Source organism: Saccopteryx leptura, chromosome 3 (assembly GCF_036850995.1).
Source record: "Saccopteryx leptura isolate mSacLep1 chromosome 3, mSacLep1_pri_phased_curated, whole genome shotgun sequence".
Classification (NCBI taxonomy): Eukaryota; Metazoa; Chordata; class Mammalia; order Chiroptera; family Emballonuridae; genus Saccopteryx; species Saccopteryx leptura.
In genome coordinates this window covers 174661811-174686329 of record NC_089505.1, presented here as the reverse complement: position 1 = coordinate 174686329, position 24519 = coordinate 174661811, and the positions used below count along the sequence as shown (strand labels likewise).

Here is a 24519-nt window from a genome sequence, read left to right as displayed (position 1 = left end):
CATTTATTAAAATAAAGGAAACATCAAGCGACATATTATGATTTAAGAGGAAATCAATCATGACCAGTTTATACTTAACGTATCATCATGGCCATAGCTTGACTATACTTTAAATATAAATTGACATTAGTAGATGAAAAAAATGAAGTGGCCATATTCAAAAGCACCTTTCTGCTCCAAAAATAATGTGCTATTGTTGCTGCTGTGGTTTTCAATAAAATCTTGTTGCACACAAATTATAGCACCTTAACAAGAAACCATGAGCTAGACAACAGAAGGAAGTATGAGCTCACAGAGCTGGATAAATGAACTGAGCATTGATTACCACCAATGGGTTTCTGGTACCCTAACATTAAACGGAATCACTTACTAACCCATGTCCTCATTTGCTCTACACTAACTGAAATATGGCAGATATGGCAGATCTGATGGCTAAGGAAAATAGATTTAAAAGAAAAAATATATTATTTATCCATGTATAATGTAAATGTAAATGGAAACAGCTTGAATTAGGATTATTTCTTTCAAAACAAGTCACTCCATTGTCTCCAACAGCTCACCCTAAAATAAAAAACACGAAACATATGACAACCACACATGCATTGTTTTCTAAAGAGAGGGAACTTGGGCTCTGTCAAGGCTAATGAACAGAAATAGATTTTGCTTGTGGCCAACAACTCAAATAGTCCATTAGGGTAATATTGAAGATGTTTTCAAAATGAGTGTCTAGGCAGATACATCTTGCTAACTTAAAAACCAAAAATGAAACAACAGTGCCTACACTGATCACCTCTGTACCAGAGAAGCCTTGGGAAGTCTCCACTGACAACTTTTCTTTCATTGTCTTTTATTTTCAAATGTAAACCGTATATAATTGAGCTGAAATAGAAAAAAAATCAGGAAATGAGCAGCCCAGATTCCTTTGGATTCTTAAATCAGAGAAAATTTTGAAAGGAATAAAATGGGTTTTAAATGTTCTTAAAATCCAGAGGAGAATAAATTCAGCATCAGCTTATTCTTTGGCACACAGCCAGGAAGCCAACCTAGCAGTGCAACAGGAATACAATCTGAAAAACAACATACCCTTCCACCACTCCATGGACAGAGGATGGACCTACATCTGGCCTGGGCACAAAATTAATGCAGCCAGCAATGGTGTCAGAGAGAACATGGCTGCCTTCACCTGTGTCCTCTGCACCCCCACAGGAACACAGCTCTCTTACCTCTAACATAGGTCGGGCACTATCGTGGACAGACAGAATATGTGTCACTTTGTTCTTGCTCAACTGTTCTGCGTCTCTGGCATCTGTCACAGAAGAAAGAGGATGGACATTTAAATATTCTCTGCAAGTGAATGACTCTCAAAGTTTACTCAGAAAACAAACAAACAAACACAAAATGACTTACATCTTTCTTTTTTGAAACTTCCTAATTGACCATACCCAGAAAAATCTATACCTAGAGAATTTAGAGCTATCTCTTTCCTATATTTTCCAGATAACTAAGATTATTTTCAATTGGCACATCTTTTGATAGAAAGTAGTGATCTACAATTTGAGAGGTATTTAGATTAATAAACATTAAAATCATTAGTACTGCTATTTAAAGGAAGTGAACCAGTGGGATCATTTTGTGGTTGACATTTGTTAAATTGCAAACAATAAAAATGTTTAAAATACTTTTAAAAATTACCTCTTGATAATTAATAATCTAAGTTAAAATTATGTACAAGAAACTCGTTACTGTATAAGAAATAGGAACCTGCCAGATGTGACTTTACCCTTATGTCAAAAGCACGGTGGGTTCAGGTGTAGACAAGACTGTGGTTCACAACATATTCACTTTAGGGCAAAAGTAAAAATGGAACATTTTCTAGAATTCCAAAAAGAACTGTTCATAAGTTATGAGTTGGCTATTAAATTATCTGCATATGAAACTAAAAAGACACCCAAATTACCCTCCTTTCCAATGTGCCCACCTATAGAAGAAAAGTCTGCATGAATCTCTGCTAATTTACAAAACAGGCGTCCAGCAAGAAAGAAGGTGGTCATTTGCCCTTTGCCCCTGTCCTGGCCTGGGATGAGCTTTTTAAAATGAGAGAGGCTAAAATGGACCAGAAGGTAAATGTTTAATCATCACATTTCTGGAGAATATTTAGTGGCATGGGAAAATACTTGAATATAATGTTAAGCAGAAGATAAAAATAAGTACAAACTATAAATATAATACAAATTCAATTTGTAAAAACACATAAAGACAGATACATGTACACACACACTGGGGTAAAACTGCTATAAGGAATTAGCCCCCCAAAGTGGTAATCTTTAAGAGTAGATTACAAATGTTTTCAATTTTTTTCTTTTTTACATATTTTTGTGTATATTCAACATGAGTGGTTCTAAAAGGTTAACATGCCTATGAGCATGATTCTAGTGGGCTTGTTAAAAAGGCACCAGGTTCCTGGAATCCAACTTAGTTCAAGGTCTATAACAGGGCTGAGGAACATGCATTTCTAGTAAGCTTTGATGATCAAGCAAAACCTAAGAACACTGCTGTAAATATTCTTCAATAAGCATGCACCACTCAGAGTAAGAAAAAGAAATCTTTACAAGTAATATTAAAATGTTGGTTTTGAGGCTCTCTTTATTGTTCCAACCATCTCAAGCTTCCCACTCCAACGTGCATGGTAGCCACTGACCTCACTCACAAGGGACTCAAGTCCAGCTGCCTCTCCCACCCAGTGAATACCAAGTTGCAGGCTACAGCACAAGTGAGGTTTGAATTGGGCAGGAACTAAAGTGAATATGTTTAAGACCCCACAGGCAGTCAACCTCCACTTTCTCACCAAAAAGTGACTGTTTAGTCACCACCAGTAAGTATATGTGTGAATTCAGAAGTAAAGAAAAAGCAAGCTGGAGCTTCCACTGCTCACCGAGGCGACCAGGCAGATGGGGCAGAAGAGGCAGAGACAGGGCAGCAGTGGAGCTCTGCAAGACAAGCCTGGGACACTCAGAGTCTGAGCCTGCCCAAGATTTGGATTTTAAAGGCCATTTGTTTAAATATACTCTCCTCTCTTACCCTCCCCTCCCCTCTTCCTTCCTTCCTCTCTGTCTCTCTCTCTTCCTTTCTCTTCCTTCCCTTCCCCTTCCTTCCTCCCTCCCTCCCTCCCCTCCTCTCCTCTTCTCCTTTCCTTCCTTCCTTCCTTCCTTCCTTCCTTCCTTCCTTCCTTCCTTCCTCCCTCCCTCCCTCCCTCCCTCCCTCCCTCCCTCCCTCTCTCCCTCCCTCCCTCTCTCCCTTCTATTCTTTCAAAAACAGCTTTAGTGGGATAATTCATATGACAAAAAAAATCACACTTTTAAAGTGTACAATTCAAGTTTAGCACATTCAGAGTTGTTCAATTATTACTGGTCTACTTTAGAATGTTTACATCATCTCATAAATATACTTTTGTAGCACAGATGAAGATAACAACAAAAAAGTGGTTTGGGAATAAGATGATAGATATGTGAATACAGAAGACCACTCAGTACCACAAATGAGACAAGGGACTGTTGGACTCCATAGAAAATGGCGTTATTGGCAGACAAAGCTCCTTCTGCTCTCTGCTCCTTTCTGTTTCATTACAGTGCTGTCTACACGGATATATCACTTTGGAGTCACCCTTTCCCATAAGCACATGCTCTGTCCACCTATCTGAAAGTGCATACAATGTTTAATCAAAGCTGATGGATGACACAGGAGCTTTTATTCCTCAGGACTACAGGTTCTTGATGTCTCTGGCTGGCTGCCTACAACCGTGGCAATGAGTGATGAATGCGTCTGTCTGTAGGACTGGCTGGCTATGGGGCTGGCTATCAGCAGAGTCTCAGGGCAGAACTTAGTCTTGCTGCTCAAACTAAGTCTGCCAAGCAGAAGAAGTAGGACATCACTTGGAAGCATGCTAGAAATACAGACTCCCAGCCCACAACATACCTACACACTCACGACCTGCATGTGAACAGGAATCCTAGAAGAATTGTCGGGAGCCCTGAAGGGCCTCCAGGTAACAGCCTTGGATGGTGCCCTTTCCCCACTGCAGCATGTTAGTGCCATTTCTGAGTTAGAAAACAATTCACAGCCATTTACCATCACAAACACAAGTCACTGTTAATATAATTAATGGGAAGATTACAGGTCAGAATTGAAATGGCAAAAAAAATCTAGAGGAAAACTTGCTGACCATGGTTATCTCAGGATGTGAGGTTTTAGGAATTTTTCATTCTAATATATTTCCATCATGCTTGGATTTAGAATTTTTATTTTTATTTTAACTGCTGAGTCTGCATTTCTTCTAAAGTGAAGAAAAACAAAAGTTAAAATTACTGCTCATAAAATTCAACACAAGCCTGACCAGGTGGTAGTGCAGTGGACAGAGTGTCAGATGGGACGTGGAGGACCCAGGGTAGAGACCCCGAGGTCACTGGCTTGAGTGTGGGCTCATCAGGCTTGAGCACGGGCTCACCAGCTTGAGCACGGGGCCGCTGGCTTGACCGTGAGATCATAGACATGACCCCATGGTTGCTGGCTTGAGCCCAAAGGTCACTGGCTTGAAACCCAAGGTCGTTGGCTTAAGCCCAAGGTTGCTGGCTTGAGCAAGGGGTCATTCACTCTGCTGTAGCCCCTTGGTCAAGGCACATATGAGAAAGCAATCAATGAACAACTAAGGAGACTAAGGAGCCACAATGACGAATTGATGCTATTCATCTCTCTCCTTTCCTGCCTGTCTGTCCCTATCTGTCTCTCTCTCTCTCTCTCTCACACACACACACACACACATATTCATTCAACATAAACTGCATTAATAAGTAAAAAGACCAGACAACCCCTTATTGGTAAAATCAGCTAACCATGTTCTTTCCCTCTCTCTGCCAACATCTCTCTTGGCTCCTTGATTCTTGTCCTGTTTCCTGTTACCTGCCCCATCACCGGTCACCACCCTGTTGCTCTGCTGTAGCTTGCCTTCTAAAAAGCAAATGTCACCTTCACAGAATGGGAGCACTGAAGCAGAAATACCAAACAGATCCTTGTCCTCTGCTATAGAATGTTCCCTGTTCAGCGGGGAGGAAGACCCCACCCATTACTGGGCACATCTCACTGAGGTAGCCAGCGGGTTCCTATAAGGTGCTACCCTAAACTGCAGAGTGACAGCCACTCGATTCCTGAGGAAGGGAAGCCTTCACTCTGTACTGATACGGAAGGTGGGCGGGGTAACAAGCCAGTCCAGCAAAGTCAAGCAGAATATCCTCTGAATAAAATTAACAAAAATATAGTCAAGAAGAATTAGAAATTAACACTATCAACACACATGCTCAAGAAAAAGCTTCTTTGGTAATACCCTTCCAATACTCAAAGCACCTGCCGCACTGATCTGTGGGCTTGAAAGGACAGCTGTGATGGGTGGATTGGGAGAAGGAAGGTCTCTGTTTTAAAGAGACCAAATTCCCTCTGCTCTGGCAACGGACCCCAAGCCATGTTCTCAGTCATTTCCAAACCAACTTTTCCCTCCCAAGTTGAAATCCGCTAAGTGATGGGCAAGAGATCCCAACCAGTTTTTCAGTTACACTTCCCACTGCAAAATTGCATGACTTCTAAAGTTATAAATTACTATGCATTGTAAGACCTGCTATTTATCAATTAGCTATTATTGTAGTGGGTTCTACCTTTAAGTGGATACATTTCCAAACTGGTCTGGGGGCCAAAATGGAGCGGTTCTTACATGTTCCCCTCTCTATCAAATTCTGGCTCTGACGTTTATTGGTCCTGTACTTGGGCAAATTTTTCTGTGCTTCACTTTTCTCACTTATAAAGTGGGAAAATGGTAACAGTACCACCTTGAAGGGTAGTCAGAAGTACTAAATGGCACAACATGCATAGAACAGTACCTGGCTGGCATGTAGTAAATGTTTTTGTTGCTATCATTATTATTATCATCATGGCCAGATTAGGTCCCAAGGCTGCAACTTCCATCACTTCTGAATGATTCCAAACACATGCTTACTTCAAAGACATCGAATTCCCAGCTCTCACTGCACCACCTGGAGCTTAGCACTCAACACCCAGCTCTCCCTGGCTAAGCTCACAGCAGACCACACCATGCCAGTGCCCAGTGGCTCACCATCTCTGTCTCGTCTGAACTAGGGAACAACAGGCATTCTCATGGAACAAAGCTCTGAGAGTTCAAACGTCTCTCTGTACATCACCTGCAAGGCAGTGCCCGAACCTGTTTCCCACTTTTCTGTACTTCTGTGGACATCTCCAAACAATGAGGGCTTCCTGTTTCTACTGACACCCACTTTTGCACTTGCTAAGTTCTGAGGAAGCAGCTAACCCTACCCTCTTGGCCTAGGGAGGGGCTGATCTTTGAGTCTCAACGCCCCGCCTTGTACTCCTCGTGTCTGGGCAGAGCCAGTGATAGGCATCTCAAGTGAGAGGCTCTCATCAAAGATGGGAAACAAGAAGCTGGGTTTGTCTGTGGGTTTTTCTTTAGGTGGAAAAATCACCAAGTGATAGAAAACTGTGATTTGTTGCTAAGTTAAAAAACAACAACAAAGAAGTTGCAGAGTGACATGTGAAGGACTCCACTGGGTGGATAGATGGATGGATGGATGGATGGATGGATGGAAGGAAGGAAGGAAGGGAAGAAGGGAGGGAGGGAGGGAGGGAGGGAGGGAGGGAGGAAAGGAGGATGGGAGGATGGGAGGAGGGGAGGGGAGGGGAGGGGAGGGAAGGGACGAAGGAGAGGGTAAAGACCATTTGATGACCACTAGACCGAAGGCCTGAATGGTAGTGTTGAGTCATACTCTTTGAAAAATAAAGATCTCTCAGAGAGTAATAAAAAAAAGTCCATAATATTTTTTTAAATTTTATCTAGAAAATTAAGTTTAACAGGGTGATAATGAGCAATAAGAGTACATAGTTCTTAGCTTTTTCTGATTTACTTATTCCACTCAGTATAATGTTCTCAAGGTCCATCCATTTCTATGTTGGTGGTTGTGCGTGTTTATTTGCAATTTAAAAAGCGAAGGGAATGACTAAATAAGACATCATACTAAGCACAGATGACATCTAGGGTAATTTTCCAGGAGGAGTCATGATCCTTGAACTTTGGGTTTCCATACTTGCTGTCTAATGCTGACCAGCACCTACTGCCCAGTTGGCATGGAGTGGGTTTATGAGTATCCACCTCCTTCCTGCAGCAGCCCAAAGTAGGTGTATGGTTCCCATTTCACAGACAGCAGGGTGAGGAGGGCCTGACCCTGCTGAACTATGGTGGACCAGGCATGCAGTGAGTGCTTCAGCTGCACTGTCTGGCTCAACCTCATCACAGCCCCAGGGCTGACATTTTTATCCCAGCTCACACAGAGGTTGCTTAAAGTGTCAAGGGCAAACATTTAGCTCCTGGGCTGTAGGGTAAGTGAATTCTAAGACAAGCCCACCCCACAGCTTCTCTCCATTCTGCAGGACCTGCCCTCTTGTTCTGTCCCTGCTGCTCCTGACGCTGAACCACTGAAGGCCAGAACACATGTCAACATCAGACTCCTAGCACAGTGCCCTGCACATTGGGTGCTTGCAACAAGTTTGTGGAACAAATGGGTTAATTCACAGGCAATTACATATATGGACACAACACCTCCTTCCAGCTTCTTATGTACTCATTGCACTCTGATTCCTTTGTCTTAGATGAGCCTGACATGTGACAAGTGTTGAAGACATGCTTGTGAGTTAGTGTGTGAATAAAACCAACCACAGATAAATGTTAGAATAACTGAAGTCAGTGGCCAAACACGGACCATTGAATAAAGACAGGTGTGAGTGCTACAGAGTTCTCTAATGGGTGAAACCTGCAGAGCAAGAATCCGGAAACTGTGAAGGATTCCGATGTCACTGAACACTTAGAAAATAGTCTACATGTTAGTATGAAAAGAGATTTAGTATCCCTTAAAGTTGTGCAGAATGCTCTTCTATAGGAAAGGAACCGCCTATGTGGAAGGATAAAACTCTCACAAACTGTTGGCAGAAGTATTTTTTTTTTGTTGGTATTTGCTACAATTTTTAATTTGTAAACACTTCCTCTAGTAATTCTACTTGTAAGAATTTCTTCTATATTCTGTTTCAAACACAAAGATATTTCCTTCATGAAAGCAGTTAACAATAATGCACTAAATAAGACCCTAAAGACATTTGGTCTTTAATGTACACAGCTCCACTGGCTACCCACCACAAAACACTGGTGTTTTTTCAGAACTACAGAGCTACTCATTTAGGAACTCCAGTACTATATTGTTCACAACTTCTAGTAGCAATTAGCAGCTAGCTATCTTACTTCTCTGTGCTTACTTCTCTCTGAGGTGAACTAGCAGTGCTAAGAGCCTTCCAGAGAAAAGAATAAACATTATGCAGAGAAATCATAAACACTGCTTTTGTAATCAATTTAAATCTGAACTCCCAAATTTAGTCAACCAGAAAATTGACAGCAAGCAGTGTGTTCTGACTTGTCTGAGGAGGGCGGAGTTTCAGACGCCTATGACAGAGTTTGGCTCTCTCAAACCAGCACAGGCGGACCTGTGTCTGCAAGTTTCCCATGTGCATTCCATCCTATTAAGTACAACACCCTGTCTCCATGCTAAGGAATTGGTGTTCCCACTTAAATACACTGAAAGCATCACACAGCATGGGAACCCAGCCCCTCCTGGGAAATCAAAAGCCTGTTTCACAGCCTAGCCTAAATATTGATTTGTTTAGATTATTTCAATGCCTTGTGATTCAATAAAAATACAAAAATTAAAAAACAAAACAAACAACCTACCTGTTTGCTACCATGCACTTTGCTCCTTGGGTTTCTACTCACCTCTTTGACTGCAGCTCATAATGTGGCAAAAATAAAACTGCCACTTATTTTTCTCAGGTGATTAAAAAAATACGTTTCTGGAAATATACTAATAATAACTAGAAAAAATTGATAAAAGATTATAAATAAATGACAGGGCTGCTAAGTGTGTCTTTCAGCCATCTCTTTTAGATCATGTTCCAACATGTGTGTAGAATTAAAATGAAGATCAGAGGTCAAATTGGAATGTGCATGTTCTGCCCTACTCCATCAGCGTTGGCCAAGGGGTTGGGGCATGAGAATGAGGGTCCAGCAAGGGGCCTGGACACAAGCGGTGGCCACATCCAGCCCAGCCTTTGTATAAGCTGAATTTTTCACCTCGGCTTTCTCATGCATGAGGAGGAAAAGGCTAAAGCTGGTCTTTCAAAAAGTAAACTTACCTTTGGGTGGAAGCAACCCAAATGTCCATCCACAGATGAATAAATGAACAAAATATGGTACATATATAAAATAAAATATTATTCAGCCTTAAAAAGGAAGGAAATTCTGACACCTGCTACTGCAGAGAGGCACCTTGAGGACATTATACCAAGTGAAATCAGCCCGACAGAAAGTGACAAATACTGCATGATTCTACTTATATAAGGTTCCTAAGAGTAGTCAGATTCATAGAGACAGAAAGTGGAATGGCAGTTTCCAGGGGTTGGGGTTGGGGTTGGGGATGAGGAGGTAGTGTGTAATAGGCATGATCATTAGTACCAAATGGGGATTAAAGTATCAATACTAATTTTTAGTTGGGGAAGATGAAAAAGTTCTGGAGATGAATGGTAGTGATGGTTACAAAGCAATGTGAATGTAGTTAATCCCACTGAACTGTACACTTAAAAATGATTAAAATGGCATATTTTATATCACACATATTTTACCACAACAACCAAAAAAGAGAGAGAGAGAGAGAGAGAGAGAGAGAGAGAGAGAACTCACCTTTGAAGTTGCCAATATACAGACCAGGCAGGATCTAGGGGAGAGACACAGACCAGACATGAGTGTCACAACCTGAAGCTGACGGTGTTTCAGCACAAAAGCTGGGTCCTCACCAGAGTAGTTGAGAGCATAGCTCAGGCCTTCCCCCTGCACATCTGCTTCCAGAACCTCCCTAGATAAACAGCATGTAAAACTAAGTATCCTTGTCTCCAGGGCTCTGGCCTGTCCACGGCCAGTAGTCAGCCTGCCCAAACAACCTAAGGATAGAAGCAGGCTGGTGCCCATCAATGCACAGAACTAGGAGGACCAGGAACCATCACAAGACCTCACGGATTCCTGTTCCTTTCTTACTTCAAGCCCCTTAAAGGCTTGCTCTCTGGCATCCTGAATCTAGCCCCAAACCCAGGTGCCTCCAGCATTCCCTGCATGCCCCTTCCCCATGACTCCTCCTTTTCTCACTGCACCCTACACACCCCTCCACCACCCTACACACCTCCTCCACTTCCCAGGCTTGTTTCACGGTTCCAACAAACCTGCCCTCTGCTGTCTAGGGCCTTTGTCCATGCTGTTCCCACTGTTAGGCAGCTCTGAGTCATGCTCAAAGGAGGCCTGTTTTGATCCCAAGTCTGGGATAGACCCAGCTTCAGTGCCCGGTCTGCTGTGCAACCCTCACACTGATACCATCACAAGGGCATTACGAGATGAAAGTCCGTCCCCCCTGCTGGACAGGAAAACTCTCTGGGCAGCAAACACATCCTGTCGCTCACAGCTGCATACCTAGCTCCTGGCTCAGGGCCTAACTCATGATTATCATTCATGCGTGAAATCAGTGGTAGTCAACCTGGTCCCCACTGCCCACTAGTGGGCGTTCCAGCTTTCATGGTGGGTGGTAGCAGAGCAACCAAAGTATAAATAAAAAGATAGATTTAACTATAGTAAGTTGTTTTAGAAAGATTTATTCTGCCAAACTTAGCGAAAATCCGACATAAAATACTTGGTAATTATTATTATATGCTTTAACTTGCTGTAACTCTGCTTTATAAATTTTATAAAGTAAAGTTACTTTCCTACTTCATAAATAACCATTACTGTGGAATCTTGTGGGCAGTTAGAAAATTTTACTACTAACAAAGATACAAAAGTGGGCGGTAGGTATAGAAAGGTTGACTACCCCTGCACTAAATGAATGAATGGACTGTCGAATGTGCAAGTTAATTAAGAACATATAGGTACTGGATGGTGGCTCAGTGGTAGAGCATCAACCCAGCATGTGGAATTCCCAGATTCGATTCCTGCTCAGGGCACACAGAAGTGACCATCTGCTTCTCCACCCCTCTCCCTCAACTTCTTTCTCTTTTTCTCCTGAAGCCATGGCTCGACTGATTCGAGCATGTTGGCCCTGGGTGCTGAGGATGGTTCCGTGAAGCTCCCACCTCAGGTGCTAAAAATAGCTTTGCTGCAAGCATGGCTCCAGATGGGCAGAGCATTAGCCCTGGCAGGGGTTGCCAGGTGGATCCTGGTCAAGGAATGTGCAGGAAGGAGTCTATCTTCCCCTCCTCTCAATTAAATAAATAATTAAGAACACACATTTGCTCTTAAACATCTACTTCTCCTAACACAGTCATTCTCAAACCAAACTATCCATCAGAAAATCACCAGAATGTGTTAAAAATTCAAATTTCTGGATAAGCCCCCAACCCTTATACAGAATGATTCAGTAGACTGGAGATGAGAACCAGGTACTGTATTTTAACAAGCACCCATCAATTTGCAAAATATAAAACAGTTTGTAAAATATAAAACTAGAAACTAATTCTTGCCTTGCCAATACTTTGTATGGAAACTCTGAAATTCAAACATGGACACTGCTTTGGAAGCTACAGCACCTGATATGATTTCCAAATGCAGGCAGCATACCAGCCTTGATGATACTTCACTGCAGACCCCAGGGCCCAGGCAACATCTTACCTCAGCGTCACCCGCCCACACCCCCCTCTACTTCACACTTCCTATTTTTGTGCACTCACACCAAGAAATCTGAAAGCAGCTCATGTAATGCTCTTCATGGGCATGGACTTCTTCAAGCACCTTTTCCCTTATTAAAAAGTGGCCTGTGTGCAAATCACTGCAGGGGCTTTCTTACCTGTTCTACCTAAAGCAGCCATGCTTGCACATGCTGTTGTCGAGACCTTCCAATCCAGAAAAAATACACAAATGCAAATAAGCTTAACAGACATCAAATAAGTCATAGACTAGCAAAGTCCTACCCATCCAAAAGCAGCAGCACCACCGGAACTCCAAGAAGCAGTTGGAAGTCACTCTGACAGGAGATTCCTCTCTCCTCTGGCCTCCACTTGTGCCTCATTAAGCACTTTCTTCTCCTCAATATCCCCTCAATTTATTTGCTCCTCTTGGAACTTTTGTGCAGCTCCCTTGTTTGGTTTCTTACGCTCTCCCCTCTTATTTATTACAACAGCTTACTAGATGTCATCCTGCCTCTGGGCTTGCCAGCTTCAAAGGGTTCCTCACCCTGCCTCCACCAACATGCAAAGTCGATCATATAGTATTTCAGGTTAAAATCTTCTTAGGGTTCCAAATAATATCAGGATGACACCCGAATTCAATACCTCAGCAAGTGACACCTTCAAGGACTAAGGTGCTACAGCCTCTGCCCTATGTCTACCGCCTTCCCAATCTTCCCCACATCCATGGACGCAAAGACAGGTGAGGCCCTCCAATTCCAGCCCCCAGGTTTTAAAGGAAACAGCCCAATTTTCAAATACTGTCAACTATATTTAAAAAAACAAACCCTTAAATATTGCAATAGCTAAATAAACACATCTGCAGACTAACTATGGCCCATGCCAGTCTAATTTATCTGCTGCCTGCATCATATCTGTGAATATGGTTTCTCTATCTTGATTGGTAGGTACTCAAGTAAATGGTTTTTTCAATAAACATGTAAATAATGTGAATAGGGTAGGAGGAGGCAAGTAAAGAAGAGATATGAAAAACAATGATGAATGAAACCCACAAGCTCAAACTTTGCCTCTTTCTGCCCTGGCCAGGTCTCCATTTGGATGCTCCCTGCGGGGGAGCACCCTGAGTACTGCCAGGCTGACAGCTGGCAAAGACAGAGGTCTGAACTTACAAAAATCAAGACATCAAGTTATTAAAAATTACTTAAGATGGACATTTTGTATGCATTTAAACATATTTCCAAACAGTACAAGGAGAGGACAGAGTTGTGTAAACTTTTAATTTCATTTTCCAGACCAGAAGAATAAGCTAGAGTTTCAAAGACTGGAAATAAAAAGCAAACTGCTCAATCTCAGTTTCTTTCGTATAACATTACAAAACAAGATCAAGAAAAGCTGGAGAATTGGCCATTGGCAGGGAGAAACCTCACATTTTTGTTTTGAAGAATAAAAAGACCATGAATAGTTAAACTTCTACACCAATCAGCTTGTTAATTCAAACTTAAAACTAAAAAAAAATTTGACTTGACTTCTCCAATTTTATTGTGGTTAGTAATTCCCAAATACAGAAAAAGAGAAAATACAATGAAACAAAATAATTTTCCAGCAAAGAGATGGCTTATAGAGGAGACTGGGGAAGAGGTGAATATTCATCTGGGACAACATGGCTGACCAATGAATTCACAGCATCTGAACTCAAGCCAGAAGCAAGAACACAGCAGGAGTGAAATAATCACCACCTGGTAGGAAGTAAAGATAGATCAAACGAAGAAGTTCGCACATACGACCCGGGAATGTTCTATGACTATAAAAGAATAAGCTCAGAATTGGTCCCTAATCACCTCCGAGCCTTAGAAACAATTCTTCCCTCTGCAAAGGATGTTCTCCCCATTGTTTACCTCTGTGGCTCCCTGTCACTTAGGTCTCCCATAAGAGGACAGCTTGTAAGGAGGTCTTACCCAACCAGTGAACTCCCTAACACCCTCCTCTATCACATCACTGTGTTTTATTTTCTTCACATTAATCAGTGCCTAAAGTTATTTTATTTGTTTACTTTTCTGATTGACCTTGAAGCAGGGGGCATGTCAATCTTGTGCCCTACTGTGACCAAAAACCTGCCACATGAAAAGATTATCACAGAAGGAAGATGCTCTCTGACACCGCTGGTCAAAAAAGATTATTTTCTGTTAAAAGACCATCTGGAGATAGATAATGAAAAGTAATAATACTTTGCGACTATGCTAAACGCTTTCCATGGTTGATGGCTCCCCCTGATCAACATCATTCATATCCACACTTTCCTAACACTGGTCACCCTTAGCCACAAAAAAAGCTCTTAAGCACAAAGAATACTGCTTCTAAGGCAAGGAATATTTTGAGTTTACTTTTTAAACATTTCTCTTAATATTTCTTAGTATTTCAGGGTGCCATGGAATCTAAGACCACCACCCAAACAGATGTAAGGGAGAAAATTCCTGCTCAAGTAGCAGTACAAGGTAATGGGGGTGGGAGGGCCTGTCATTCTCCAGCAGTCAGGGAGGACTTTCTGAATTTTAAAGCCAGGGGTGAGGGGAAGAACTTTGGTGGATTCCTGAAGGATTAAATATCACAAATGCTTAATGCCATTTGGCTATAGACTTAACCCATTTGCACTTATAAAAGTAAGAATCTGAGACTACTCTTTGTACACTTACATGCCTTAAGCATCTGTTTCTTCAATACTAAATAAAACTGCAACATTGGAGAAAGAACATACCCTGGGAGACCACTGTCATGAAGCCATGTGTCCATTAGCCCGTCAGACACAACTGCATAGGTGTGCTACTCATACTACACTCACCTCCCACAGAAGGACTAATTTGGGTGGCAGGAACTTCTTGTCTTTCACACTTATTTCCTACTACAGGATCTAGCACAGTGCTTCGACAATATCAGGTGTTCAATAACATAATTTCATGAATGGGTGTATAGACAACCAAATGAACTATAAAGGAAGCCAAGTCAGATAGAAACAGCAGCATCTGATAGCACAAAGATGTCTGACTTCCAGCTCCCTTACCCTATGAAAGCAGTGGGATGAACCTGCATCTGAGCTCAAAGGAAAGACTTCTACCATCTTTAAAATCAGTGGGAACAGGGTTCCCAACCCAGCTCTGACACTTCCTAGCATTAGGACCTTTGTCACAGTCCAGCCACGACGAGTCTATTACGGGGTCTTCGAACAGGAAAAGGTATGGAATTGAAATAAATGATAGACAGGGACTTAAAGATATATATATATATATATATATATATATATATATATATATATATATACAGATGGGTTCAAGAGGACGCCACGGCAAACAGTCTCTACTGTTCCTTAGCCGTAACACGCCTGCTCCCATAAACACATCCACTTTTATTTATAGAAAAAATATAGTCCATCAGCAATTCAATTAAGTTTCCAAGGTAACTCAAAGACAACCCCCACCATACCATCCAAATCTACTTTACACTAATAAGAAACTAGCTTACAGCCTCCTCCGGAGAACATGGGTGAGACAAATGAGAATCAGGTGTAGCTCTTTGTTAACTAGGCAAAAGAGGTGGGGTTTGGGCCCAGCACCTCTGTCCAGATTGCAAAAATACCGTTTATTTATTCGGTCCCCAACAGACCTTAGTCATGCTATTAAATCTCTCCACTTCTCCATTTCCCAATCTGTACAAAAAGGAAAGACAGACTGATCTCCCAGGGCTGCGGTGCGGCTTAGATTTTATAAACTGCAGGCACATAATATGAGGCTTATAAAACTAATAGGTCACAACTGCTTTGTTTTTTTTCTGTATGTCATTACCTTCAACTGGCGAGAATTCCAGAAGCCTCTTTCTCTTACAATCTCTGCATAACACACTGTGTACACCTATCTGAGACAGTCATGACGTTCTCCTACAGGAGACTGAACATATGGATAAGATCCATGGGGGGCATGAAATAGATATAAAAACTGCTACACTCAAAGCAGTCAGGACAGCATCTGCTTTGTTTAGTTCTTAAGTTTCCTTTTGCAAGGATAACCAACTTGACTAAGGTTGGAAAGAAATCTTGTTCCAGTAACATCATGACACACATACTGTAATTATGTGTTTACTTCTAAGGGCATTGTATGTAGCTCATAAAAAGTTCTCGGAAAAGCATTTCTATAGTGAGCACCATATAATAATTCCACTGATTCTACATACAAATCAGCCCTTCTTCTTCTTTTTTTTACATACAGGGAAACTATGAAGCCTAGTTCCAAGTCACACAGTAATACATGAACAAATTTAGTGAAGACTTTAATTCTTGGCTTCCAGCAGCCTACTTTGCCACTAACCTTCTAACTTCGAGCAATTCATTCTGATCTCAGCTTAAACATCTGTACCCCAGCAGGATCCTTGGCCTGGCTTGAATGACACTGCTAGTTTCTTCTCATCACATCTACATACCCCAGGATCCTGAAATTGCCTGTCTTATCCTTTGCTGTCTCCACTCCTCCCCACCCTGTGTCAGCATGCTCGCTCTCTTTCTCCTGTGTTGTGTAATACAGTAGCCATTAGCCACAGTAGCTGAGTACTTAAAATGTAACTATTCCCAAATGAGATATGATTTAAGTAAAAAATACACACCAGACTTTAAAGATTTAGTACAAAAAAATGTAAACCATTCTATGAATAATTTTATATATTAGTTACATGTTGAAATGACAATATTCTGCATATATTTCAGTTACATAAAATAATTACTAAAATTAATTTGACTTTTTAAATGTGGCTACTAAAAAATTTGAATTAAATATATGGCTCACATATATATATTAGAAAGAGAGACACAAAGAGAGACAGAGAGAGGGACAAATTGGGACAGATAGATAGGAAGGAGAGAGATGAGAAGCATCAATTCTTCATTGTGGTACCTTAGTTGTTCATTGATTGCTTTCTCATATGTGCCTTGATGGGGGAGGTGGGGCTACAACCGAGTCAGCAACCCCTTGCTCAAGCCAGCAACCTTGGGCTTCAAGCCAGCGACATTTGGGCTCAAGCTAACAATCTTTGGGTTCAAGCCAGTGACCATGGGGTCATGTCTATGATCCCACGCTCAAGCAAGCGACCCCACGTTCAAGCCAACAACCTTGGGGTTTTGAACCTGGGTCCTCTGAGTCCAGTCCAATGTTCTATCTGGCTGGTCAGGCTGGCTCACATATTTCTATTGGGCAATTGCAGGTCTATACTGGAGTTCTGTGAAGGACCAGTTCTGTGTCATTACCAGTATATTCTCACAGCACCTGACTATACAGTGGTACCTTGAGATACGAAGAGACCAACATACAAAATATTTTTAAGATATGAGCTGCGACTCCATCCATATTTTTGTTCGAGATCCGAGCGAAATTCCAAGATACGAGTCGTGATTTGGGAAGCTGCAGCTAGTTGGCACATTGGCGCATGGGTCCAGTATCAGCAGTTTGATATATGAGTTGACTGACTTACGAGCTCGGTTACAGAATGAATTAAATTCATATCTCAAGGTACCACTGTAATAGCAAGTACACAATAAATATTTGTTGAATTAAGGATGTCTCTATATCTGTCTGCACATCTGTTTCTCCATCTCTACATTGGAGACAGTGGTTCCATTTACAATACAAGGTGGTTAGGATAATAATACCATCAAGGAATGTATTATTTTCTCTGAAAGGTAAGATTATTATGTGACTATGATGGCTTTTGCTGAAAACCCTGAAATTAATTTTGAACCCCTGGGCAATCAATCATTTGTATTTTGAAATATGTTCTATGAATTACAATATAAACGTAATGAATTAAATATTGAAAGAAGTGGAGCGCGAACAATTTAAGTGGGGAAAAAAAACGGTAGAAAGAACCAAAGGAGAGCTGAGGTATGACCACCATTAATGGGAAAGCAGATATGGCCCACAAACTTGGGAAAGCAGTTTTTTTGTTCTGTTCTGATTGAAAAGCAGAAGACTCACGGTGCTGATGGAGTCCCATACTAATAATGGGGACATGATGCAAGTCTTTATCCAAAAGACACATAGTCTGTTTCCAAACTTGATCAGGGCCCACCTATTATGCCCACCCCCACTATACGAAAACACCCTACACACAATTAATGATTTTGGTTGCCAAAAAACCTTATGCAGGCCCAAAACACACAATAGTTCTTTCATGAAATGGATCTGCAGAACACACGAAATACAAACTGGGCAAGTTAAAAGAGTTAAGTAAGTACGCAGGATGATCTCTACTGCACTTTTTTCCTTCCCCACCTTGTCGCCTAACACTTCCTACTCCACATCTAACCCTCCAGCTGAAAGAACCAAATCAGTGCTGATCCCTGTGCTGAGACAAATCAAAATAGAAAGCCCACTGTTACATCCACCCAATATGCAAGTTTCACCGTATGTGAAGAAGTGGGTGAGTGGAATTCAATGAGGGAACAGAAGCAGAAGACCAGAAGTTAATCTCTGGCCAAGAACCATTTCAAAGACCTGTGAATTTGTCTTTGTTGAGGGCTTTAAAAAAAGTTTTCTAAGTCTGTTCCCTTAAATCAGCAGTATCAGATCAGAAACCCTTTAACCTTGTGATTTACAGGAATACATACATTCCAGGCAACTCACAACTGCTACAGCTGGAATCTGGTACGTTCCCGTGGCAAGAAAAGTAAAAGACTATCCCAAAGCCTAAAAAGTGTGTGTGTGTGTGTGTGTGTGTGTGTGTGTGTGTGTGTGTGTGTGTATGGGGGGGGGGGTGTCTGTAGAAATGAGAGCAAAGGGTGGTGACCAGAACAAAGAGCGCTGCATTTTCTAGAACGCATCATCAGCACAAGAAGTCGGCCAACAGGCTGCACTTGCTGCAGAAGCCACCTAACCCAGGATAAATTAGCCCTGAATCCCTTCTCTTGTCCCCTAGCCCCCACCACCAACCTCAGGTATTTAAAAACACCTTAGGACTTAAGTCTCTCGTCAAATTCTCTGTCCACCAGAAAGAGGTATCTGGACACACAGGGGAAAACAAAATCTGGAGGAGAGAAGGAAGTTAGACTGGAAGACACCTATCTACTCCAGTGCATGGGTGGTGACGCTTCAAGAGCCCCGTCTGGGAGTGAAGGGGCGGGGAGTAGAGAAAGAAGAAACCGCAGTGCTCTGAGCAAAGCCGACGTGTCGACAGAGCAGCTCCCAATGCTTTTAAAGGGCACGGCGGGCTGCCAGCCCAGAGCGCGGCGCGCCCGGAAGCGGCGGGGCCGGAGGGGCCTCCAAACACAGCCTCACCGGCGCCCCCCATGCCTGCCCCTCCCCCACGGCCAGGTCACCCCGCGAGGCAGAGGGGGCGCGCACCGGGCGACTGAGGGCCTGGCTCTCCCCGCACACGCAGCGGCCGGAGGGAAGGCTGACAGTGGAGGCAGAAAGGGCAGAAACGAGAGAAAGACACGTTACCTTGTTCATCCCATTCCCCATGGTGGCGGGGTGCGCGCTCGGCACCCTGGGCAGAGAGGGCGCAGGCTCCCCGATGGCGTTACCACCCGAGGAGGAGGAGGAGGAGGAGGAGGAGGAGGAGGAGGAGGAGGAGAAGGAGGAAGAGGAGCAGGTGGGGCGGAGGGAGGAGGCTGGGCAGGAATGTCGTGCTAAGTATCAACAACAACAACAACGACAATCCGGGACGTCCGGGCGGCGGGGTGGCTCCCGGAGCCCGGGACAGACTCCAGGGGTTCCCGCCCGTCGCCCCGGACTTCCCGGCGCGGGCGGGCGGACGGAACGGCGGCGTCCCTGCGGGGAAACGATGTCGCGCTGACCCGGACACCCGGTCGCGGCGCTCGCAGTACTCGGCCGGTTCCGCGGGACGTGGGGTTGGCGGCCAGGCGGGGGCGAGGGAGGGGGAGGGGAGGGCGCGGGCTGGAGTCAGGGCGGCGGGGCGGGCGCGCGCGCGCGCACGCGCATTCCGGGAAGCCGCGGGCGGGGCGCGGGGGTCGCGCAGGTGTCGCCCCCATCCGGTGGCGGAGCGTCAGCGGGCCGGCTCCCGGGAGACCTTTTCCCCTGGAGTGGGCCTGTGGAGCGGGGGCGGCGGCGGCGGCGGCTCTTACGGGCAGTCGCCGCCCCGCCCGGGCTGCCTGGGTGAATCAGGTGCTCATCACCGCGGCCGCCCGCCCCGGGTTTTCTGAAAGCGCAGATTTAGGCCCTGATCGGGGGATTCCTGTGGCCCTCCCCCACCCACGGAGACCGAGAAGCGCACCCGTTTAGGAAAGGGGGGCTCGCTTAGTCATGTCTGGAATGACCCTACGTCCTTTCGCTGGGGAGCAGAGGGCCGATCTCAGACCCTGGCTTTGGATTCCGTGTTTCCCCTTCTTTAGATTATAAAGTGTCTCTAGTCTAGGTGGATGGTCGTGCTGGGACACTTGCTTTTGGAAAGCCCCTGTCCTTTCTAAGCGACATAGTGTCTGTCGAGAATGGAGCACGTTCCATCTGTAGCAGTTTTGAGTGTTCCGTCACCCTTCCTAAACTTGAACTTTCTGGGGACAATCCTTGATATTGGGGTTTCTCAATTTCATTTTTATATACTCAGCAATGCCCTGGGCATAGCAGGTGCTTAATAATATTTGTTAAATGAACATGTGCATCCCTCTACTATGTCTAAGCTCACCACTGATGACCTCATTTCATTTGCTCCTCCTTACTCACCCAAAGTTACAACCACATTGGCTTTTATGTGTTCCCTGAAACTAGCAGGCTTCGTCACATATTTGGACCTTTGTGTTTGCTGTGATCTCTACCTAGACATCTCAATCTTTACCTCTGCATACCACCAAATGTCACCTCCCCAGAGAGGCTTTTCCTGACCACCCCCCTCCCCCCATCTAAAGTAGATTCTCCAGTCACCATATTAACCCTGTAGTCTTTTCTTCATAGCACTTAATGTGATCAGACAGCATCATATTTATCTGCTTACTTTTTCTCTGCCTCACTAGAAAGCAAACTCCAGAGAAAATGGACCGTGCCCATCTTATCACTACTATAGGCAGTACCTAGTCAAACGGAGTTCAGTAAATATTTGTTGAATAAATTAATACATTTCGGGGGCTGAGAAAACAGCAGTGAGAAATGCTGACATTTGGAAAAGAACTTGCAGACTCCAGCTTGGCCATTTCTCTCCTGTATGCCACATCATACAGGTACCAAACAACAGGTACGAAACAACAGGTACCAAATCCTTGCATGTAGGAAGCTGCCACTCAGAGTGTACCCAAATTGTCTACTATTGGTCAGATGGGACCCAGACCAGGCATCATACTTTGTGCCCCTTGCTTTTGGAGTGTTTCTTTCCTACCACCTTCACTTCCTCTTCACTTGGGCAGCCAACCTCTTACGCCTCTGCTCCCCACTGTCATTACTTTTACTGGCTTCCTTCTTGACTGCCAGCGGAATTTCAAGACTCACCTTTGTTCCCAAATCTCAGAGTGATCGTGGGAAAGATGACCACCTTTTCTGACCATTTTCTTATTCCTTAATATAGGCATTGGACAATGAATTTTTGAATGTCCAATCCAGGGATCAGTTGAACGATTTCTGTTTTCCATCACTCTACGTGTGCTGTTATTGCTTCCAGTAGCCAGTAGAACTTTCGAGAACACAACTACTTCTTAAGTTGGTACATGCCCATAAGTGACAAACCCTCTCCAACTTTTCTTTTGTCATTTATTTTGAGCATGTCCTTTCTCTTATTCAGTTCTTCTCAATGTGTTTCTTTAATTCAGATCGACAGTGTAGTAATCTCTTCGAGGTTCAGAAACTGCTGTGGCTATTTTCTAATAGTCAAAGTGGCACTCTGCCCTGTGTTCAGTATGGCCCTATAAGAGCCACAGGCTCAACTTTAGATTTCATATTGTCAATTTTCAGATTTTGTAAATTTCTTATTTTGTGTGTGTGTGCGTGTGTGTGTGTGAGGGGTCCCCCTGCATTCCCCTCCATGCTAACCTAGACCTAACCCCACCTCCCTCCATCACAACAATACACTGGGAACAAAATTTTTGTTGCATACACAGAAACACTTGTTCTTACCTAATTCGAGTGTGCTGATCTCAAATCTGACATTAGTTTTTCTCTGTAAGCTACAGTTTTTTAGCAATTCAATATTTTAAGTTTTTATCTTATTGTAAAATTTTCAACATTTAGTCTAACATAATGAAGTAGAATGTCTTCTTGGGCATCATCTTTGTGAATGATAAAATATAATAACATATAATGCAGTAAATACACTAATACAATAAAAGATATGATTGCATCAGAATTTGTCTACAATTTCAAAATAGAACATATTAAAACACTTATTTTAATCATAAAGTTTGCACAAAACGTATTTAAATTCTATTCAGGCAAAAATTTGTGTTAGTAGCTCTTGCGTTTGTGTACTTGAGGACAATCTCCTATCATGCTCCGGCAATAGTCTATTCATCACTAACAGCTCCAAGATTTTTGGGAAACTTATCAAGGTGACTATTCAGGAAATGAATCTTAACGCTCATGTTACATCCAATGTCGCAGAAAGCCAACCAGAAGTTCCTTTGAACCAGAAGTTCAGAGTTTTCTGTTTTTTTGTTGCCAAGGAAGATCTTTGTTACTGCCATAAAAGACTGCCATGCTGCTTTCTCCTCTTTATTCATCTTCCTGGCAAATTCTTCGTCATGTATGAGGGTTCAAATTTGAGGTCCATCGAATACACTTGCTTTAATGTTCTTGAAAGACGAGGCAGGAAAAGCAGAAATAATATGTTGAAAGCATTCACTTTCTCTATTCAAAGCCTAACAAACTGCTTCATTAAGCCAAGTTTGATGTGAAGTGGAGGAAAAATGATCCTGTCTCGATTAACTGCAGGTTCATTCACAATATTTTGCATCCCTACTTCCAGAGCTTCACGTTTTGACCACTCCTTCTGTGTCCAGTGTTTCTCCCAAGCTCGGCTGGCCCACAAACACAGAAAGCAAGGATACTTCGTGAATCCTCTCTGTTGTCCTAGCAGGAAATTTACCATTTTAAGATCCACACAAATGATCCAGTTATGCTCCTCATACTTCAGAAAGTCGAGGACAATTTTTATGTCATTATTACTAAGTCATTCAATTCGGGTTGGCTAAACTGCTGAGGGGTTAATGACTGCTTGGCATCAGAAGAAGACCCTTCAGATTCTACAACCATTTCCTCATGCATCTTACCAAAATACACTTGATCACCATGTTCACTTTCTTCATCCTTAGAAGAAATAAAACCATTGAAAACTGGAACCAGAGTGTCTCAGAGTGTGGGTTAGGTTGTATTGCTGAAGGAATATTAGGATATGCGATCATATGCCGTTTTTTCTTGCCATTGCCCTTTGTATGGATCAGACAGCAGAAATAACAGTCACTGCTGTGATCCTTAGGTTCACGCCAAACAATGAGAATACCAAAAGGCATTCCTTTGCGTTTTCCTTTTGTCCTGTCATGAAGCATTTCCTCACAATTATAACACACAATATGAGGAACCCAATTCTTGTCTTGATCGCCAAGGGGAACTTGAAAATAGATAATATATGCACGTGTCACAAATGATGAAATATTGTGCCTTTGACGTTGAAGTGTGTAACAGCCACATATATATAACAGAAGGTGTCAGAACTATTCTTACATTTATGCCTACTCGAAGAAGCCACGATTCAATCTTAAAACAAAATAAGAGGGTGTTTTTATCAGATAACAATTTTTTACATTTAAAAACAACTACAATTATGTAAAAGTGATGTTTGTAAAACATTAATTGCTTTGTGGTTATGTTCAATCCAAGAGTTGTTGCCCTTTAACTCCAATTTAAAAACCAATGCATGCCATTAACTGTAACAAAAAGAAATTAAAATTGCATAAAAACTAGAGCATGCACCAAAAAACGGATTTCAGTTTGGAATCAGCAATGCAGAAATATATAGAAACAGTTCTAAAACCTCATGCAATAAAAAATGAAAAAAAATTTGTTCCTCACTGTTATCAGCTTGTCAAGTCTTTCATTTTTATGACTTAAAAAGAAAAGGGAAAGTCCAATTCAATTTGGCAACTTTTCCTGGTTGTCTCTCTTTTCACAGTACCCAGTTGGAGCTGAAGCTCCTGCTGACCTGATAGCCTACCCACTTCCAAGCTCCTTTCTTTCTTCTTTCATAGCTCCTGGTGATAGAAAGTAGGGAAGGAAGGCATCTCCTAGTCAAAGCTGGCATGAATCTCCTTTAGAGTTATTTAAAGGAGAATATATTTGCATTTCTTCACTCATAAAATTTTTAAGAAATGATAAGCCTAGTGAAATTTTACATCATGTAAGATTTTTACTTCCACTTTCCTTCCTGCCGTTTTTATGTCTTTCGGCACACCCAACACTACAGATTTTTGGCAACAACTCCTAAAGAATTAAGCCTTCCTATGTGCCCAGTGAGAAGTGATCTGTCAGTCATGTGGGCCAGGTCTATACATATGTGGTAAAGGATAACTAGTTAGTGAGCAATTCTTTGAACTTTAAGGTGAGAATGTGTGAAACCCCACAAGCAGAAGCTTAACCATTACAGTCAGCCAAATCATTAGGGGTGTTACTGATAATTTCAGAGAATTGAAATAAGTTTCTGCCCAAGTGAGAATTAGTTATG

The 24519-nt window shown here is 42.7% G+C and overlaps 1 protein-coding gene across 4 annotated transcripts in view; it reads right to left on the bottom strand.

Moving 5' to 3' along the window:
* DUSP22 (dual specificity phosphatase 22) overlaps positions 1–19775 on the bottom strand; it is a 75379-nt gene extending 55604 nt beyond the window's left edge. Inside the window, exons 1-3 of one of the 4 annotated variants that reach the window (XM_066376899.1) lie at positions 19305–19775; positions 9851–9884; positions 1224–1306 (exon numbers count right to left, since the gene is read on the bottom strand). In XM_066376899.1, coding sequence (XP_066232996.1) covers positions 1224–1306; positions 9851–9884; positions 19305–19325 — 138 coding nt within the window. In that variant the 5' untranslated portion in view covers positions 19326–19775. Of the gene's footprint in view, positions 1–1223; positions 1307–9850; positions 9885–18472; positions 18494–19304 lie in introns of those variants that run through there. The other 3 variants (XM_066376901.1, XM_066376900.1, XM_066376902.1) reach the window with 3 other exon arrangements.
* Between the last annotated feature and the right edge of the window lie 4744 nt (positions 19776–24519).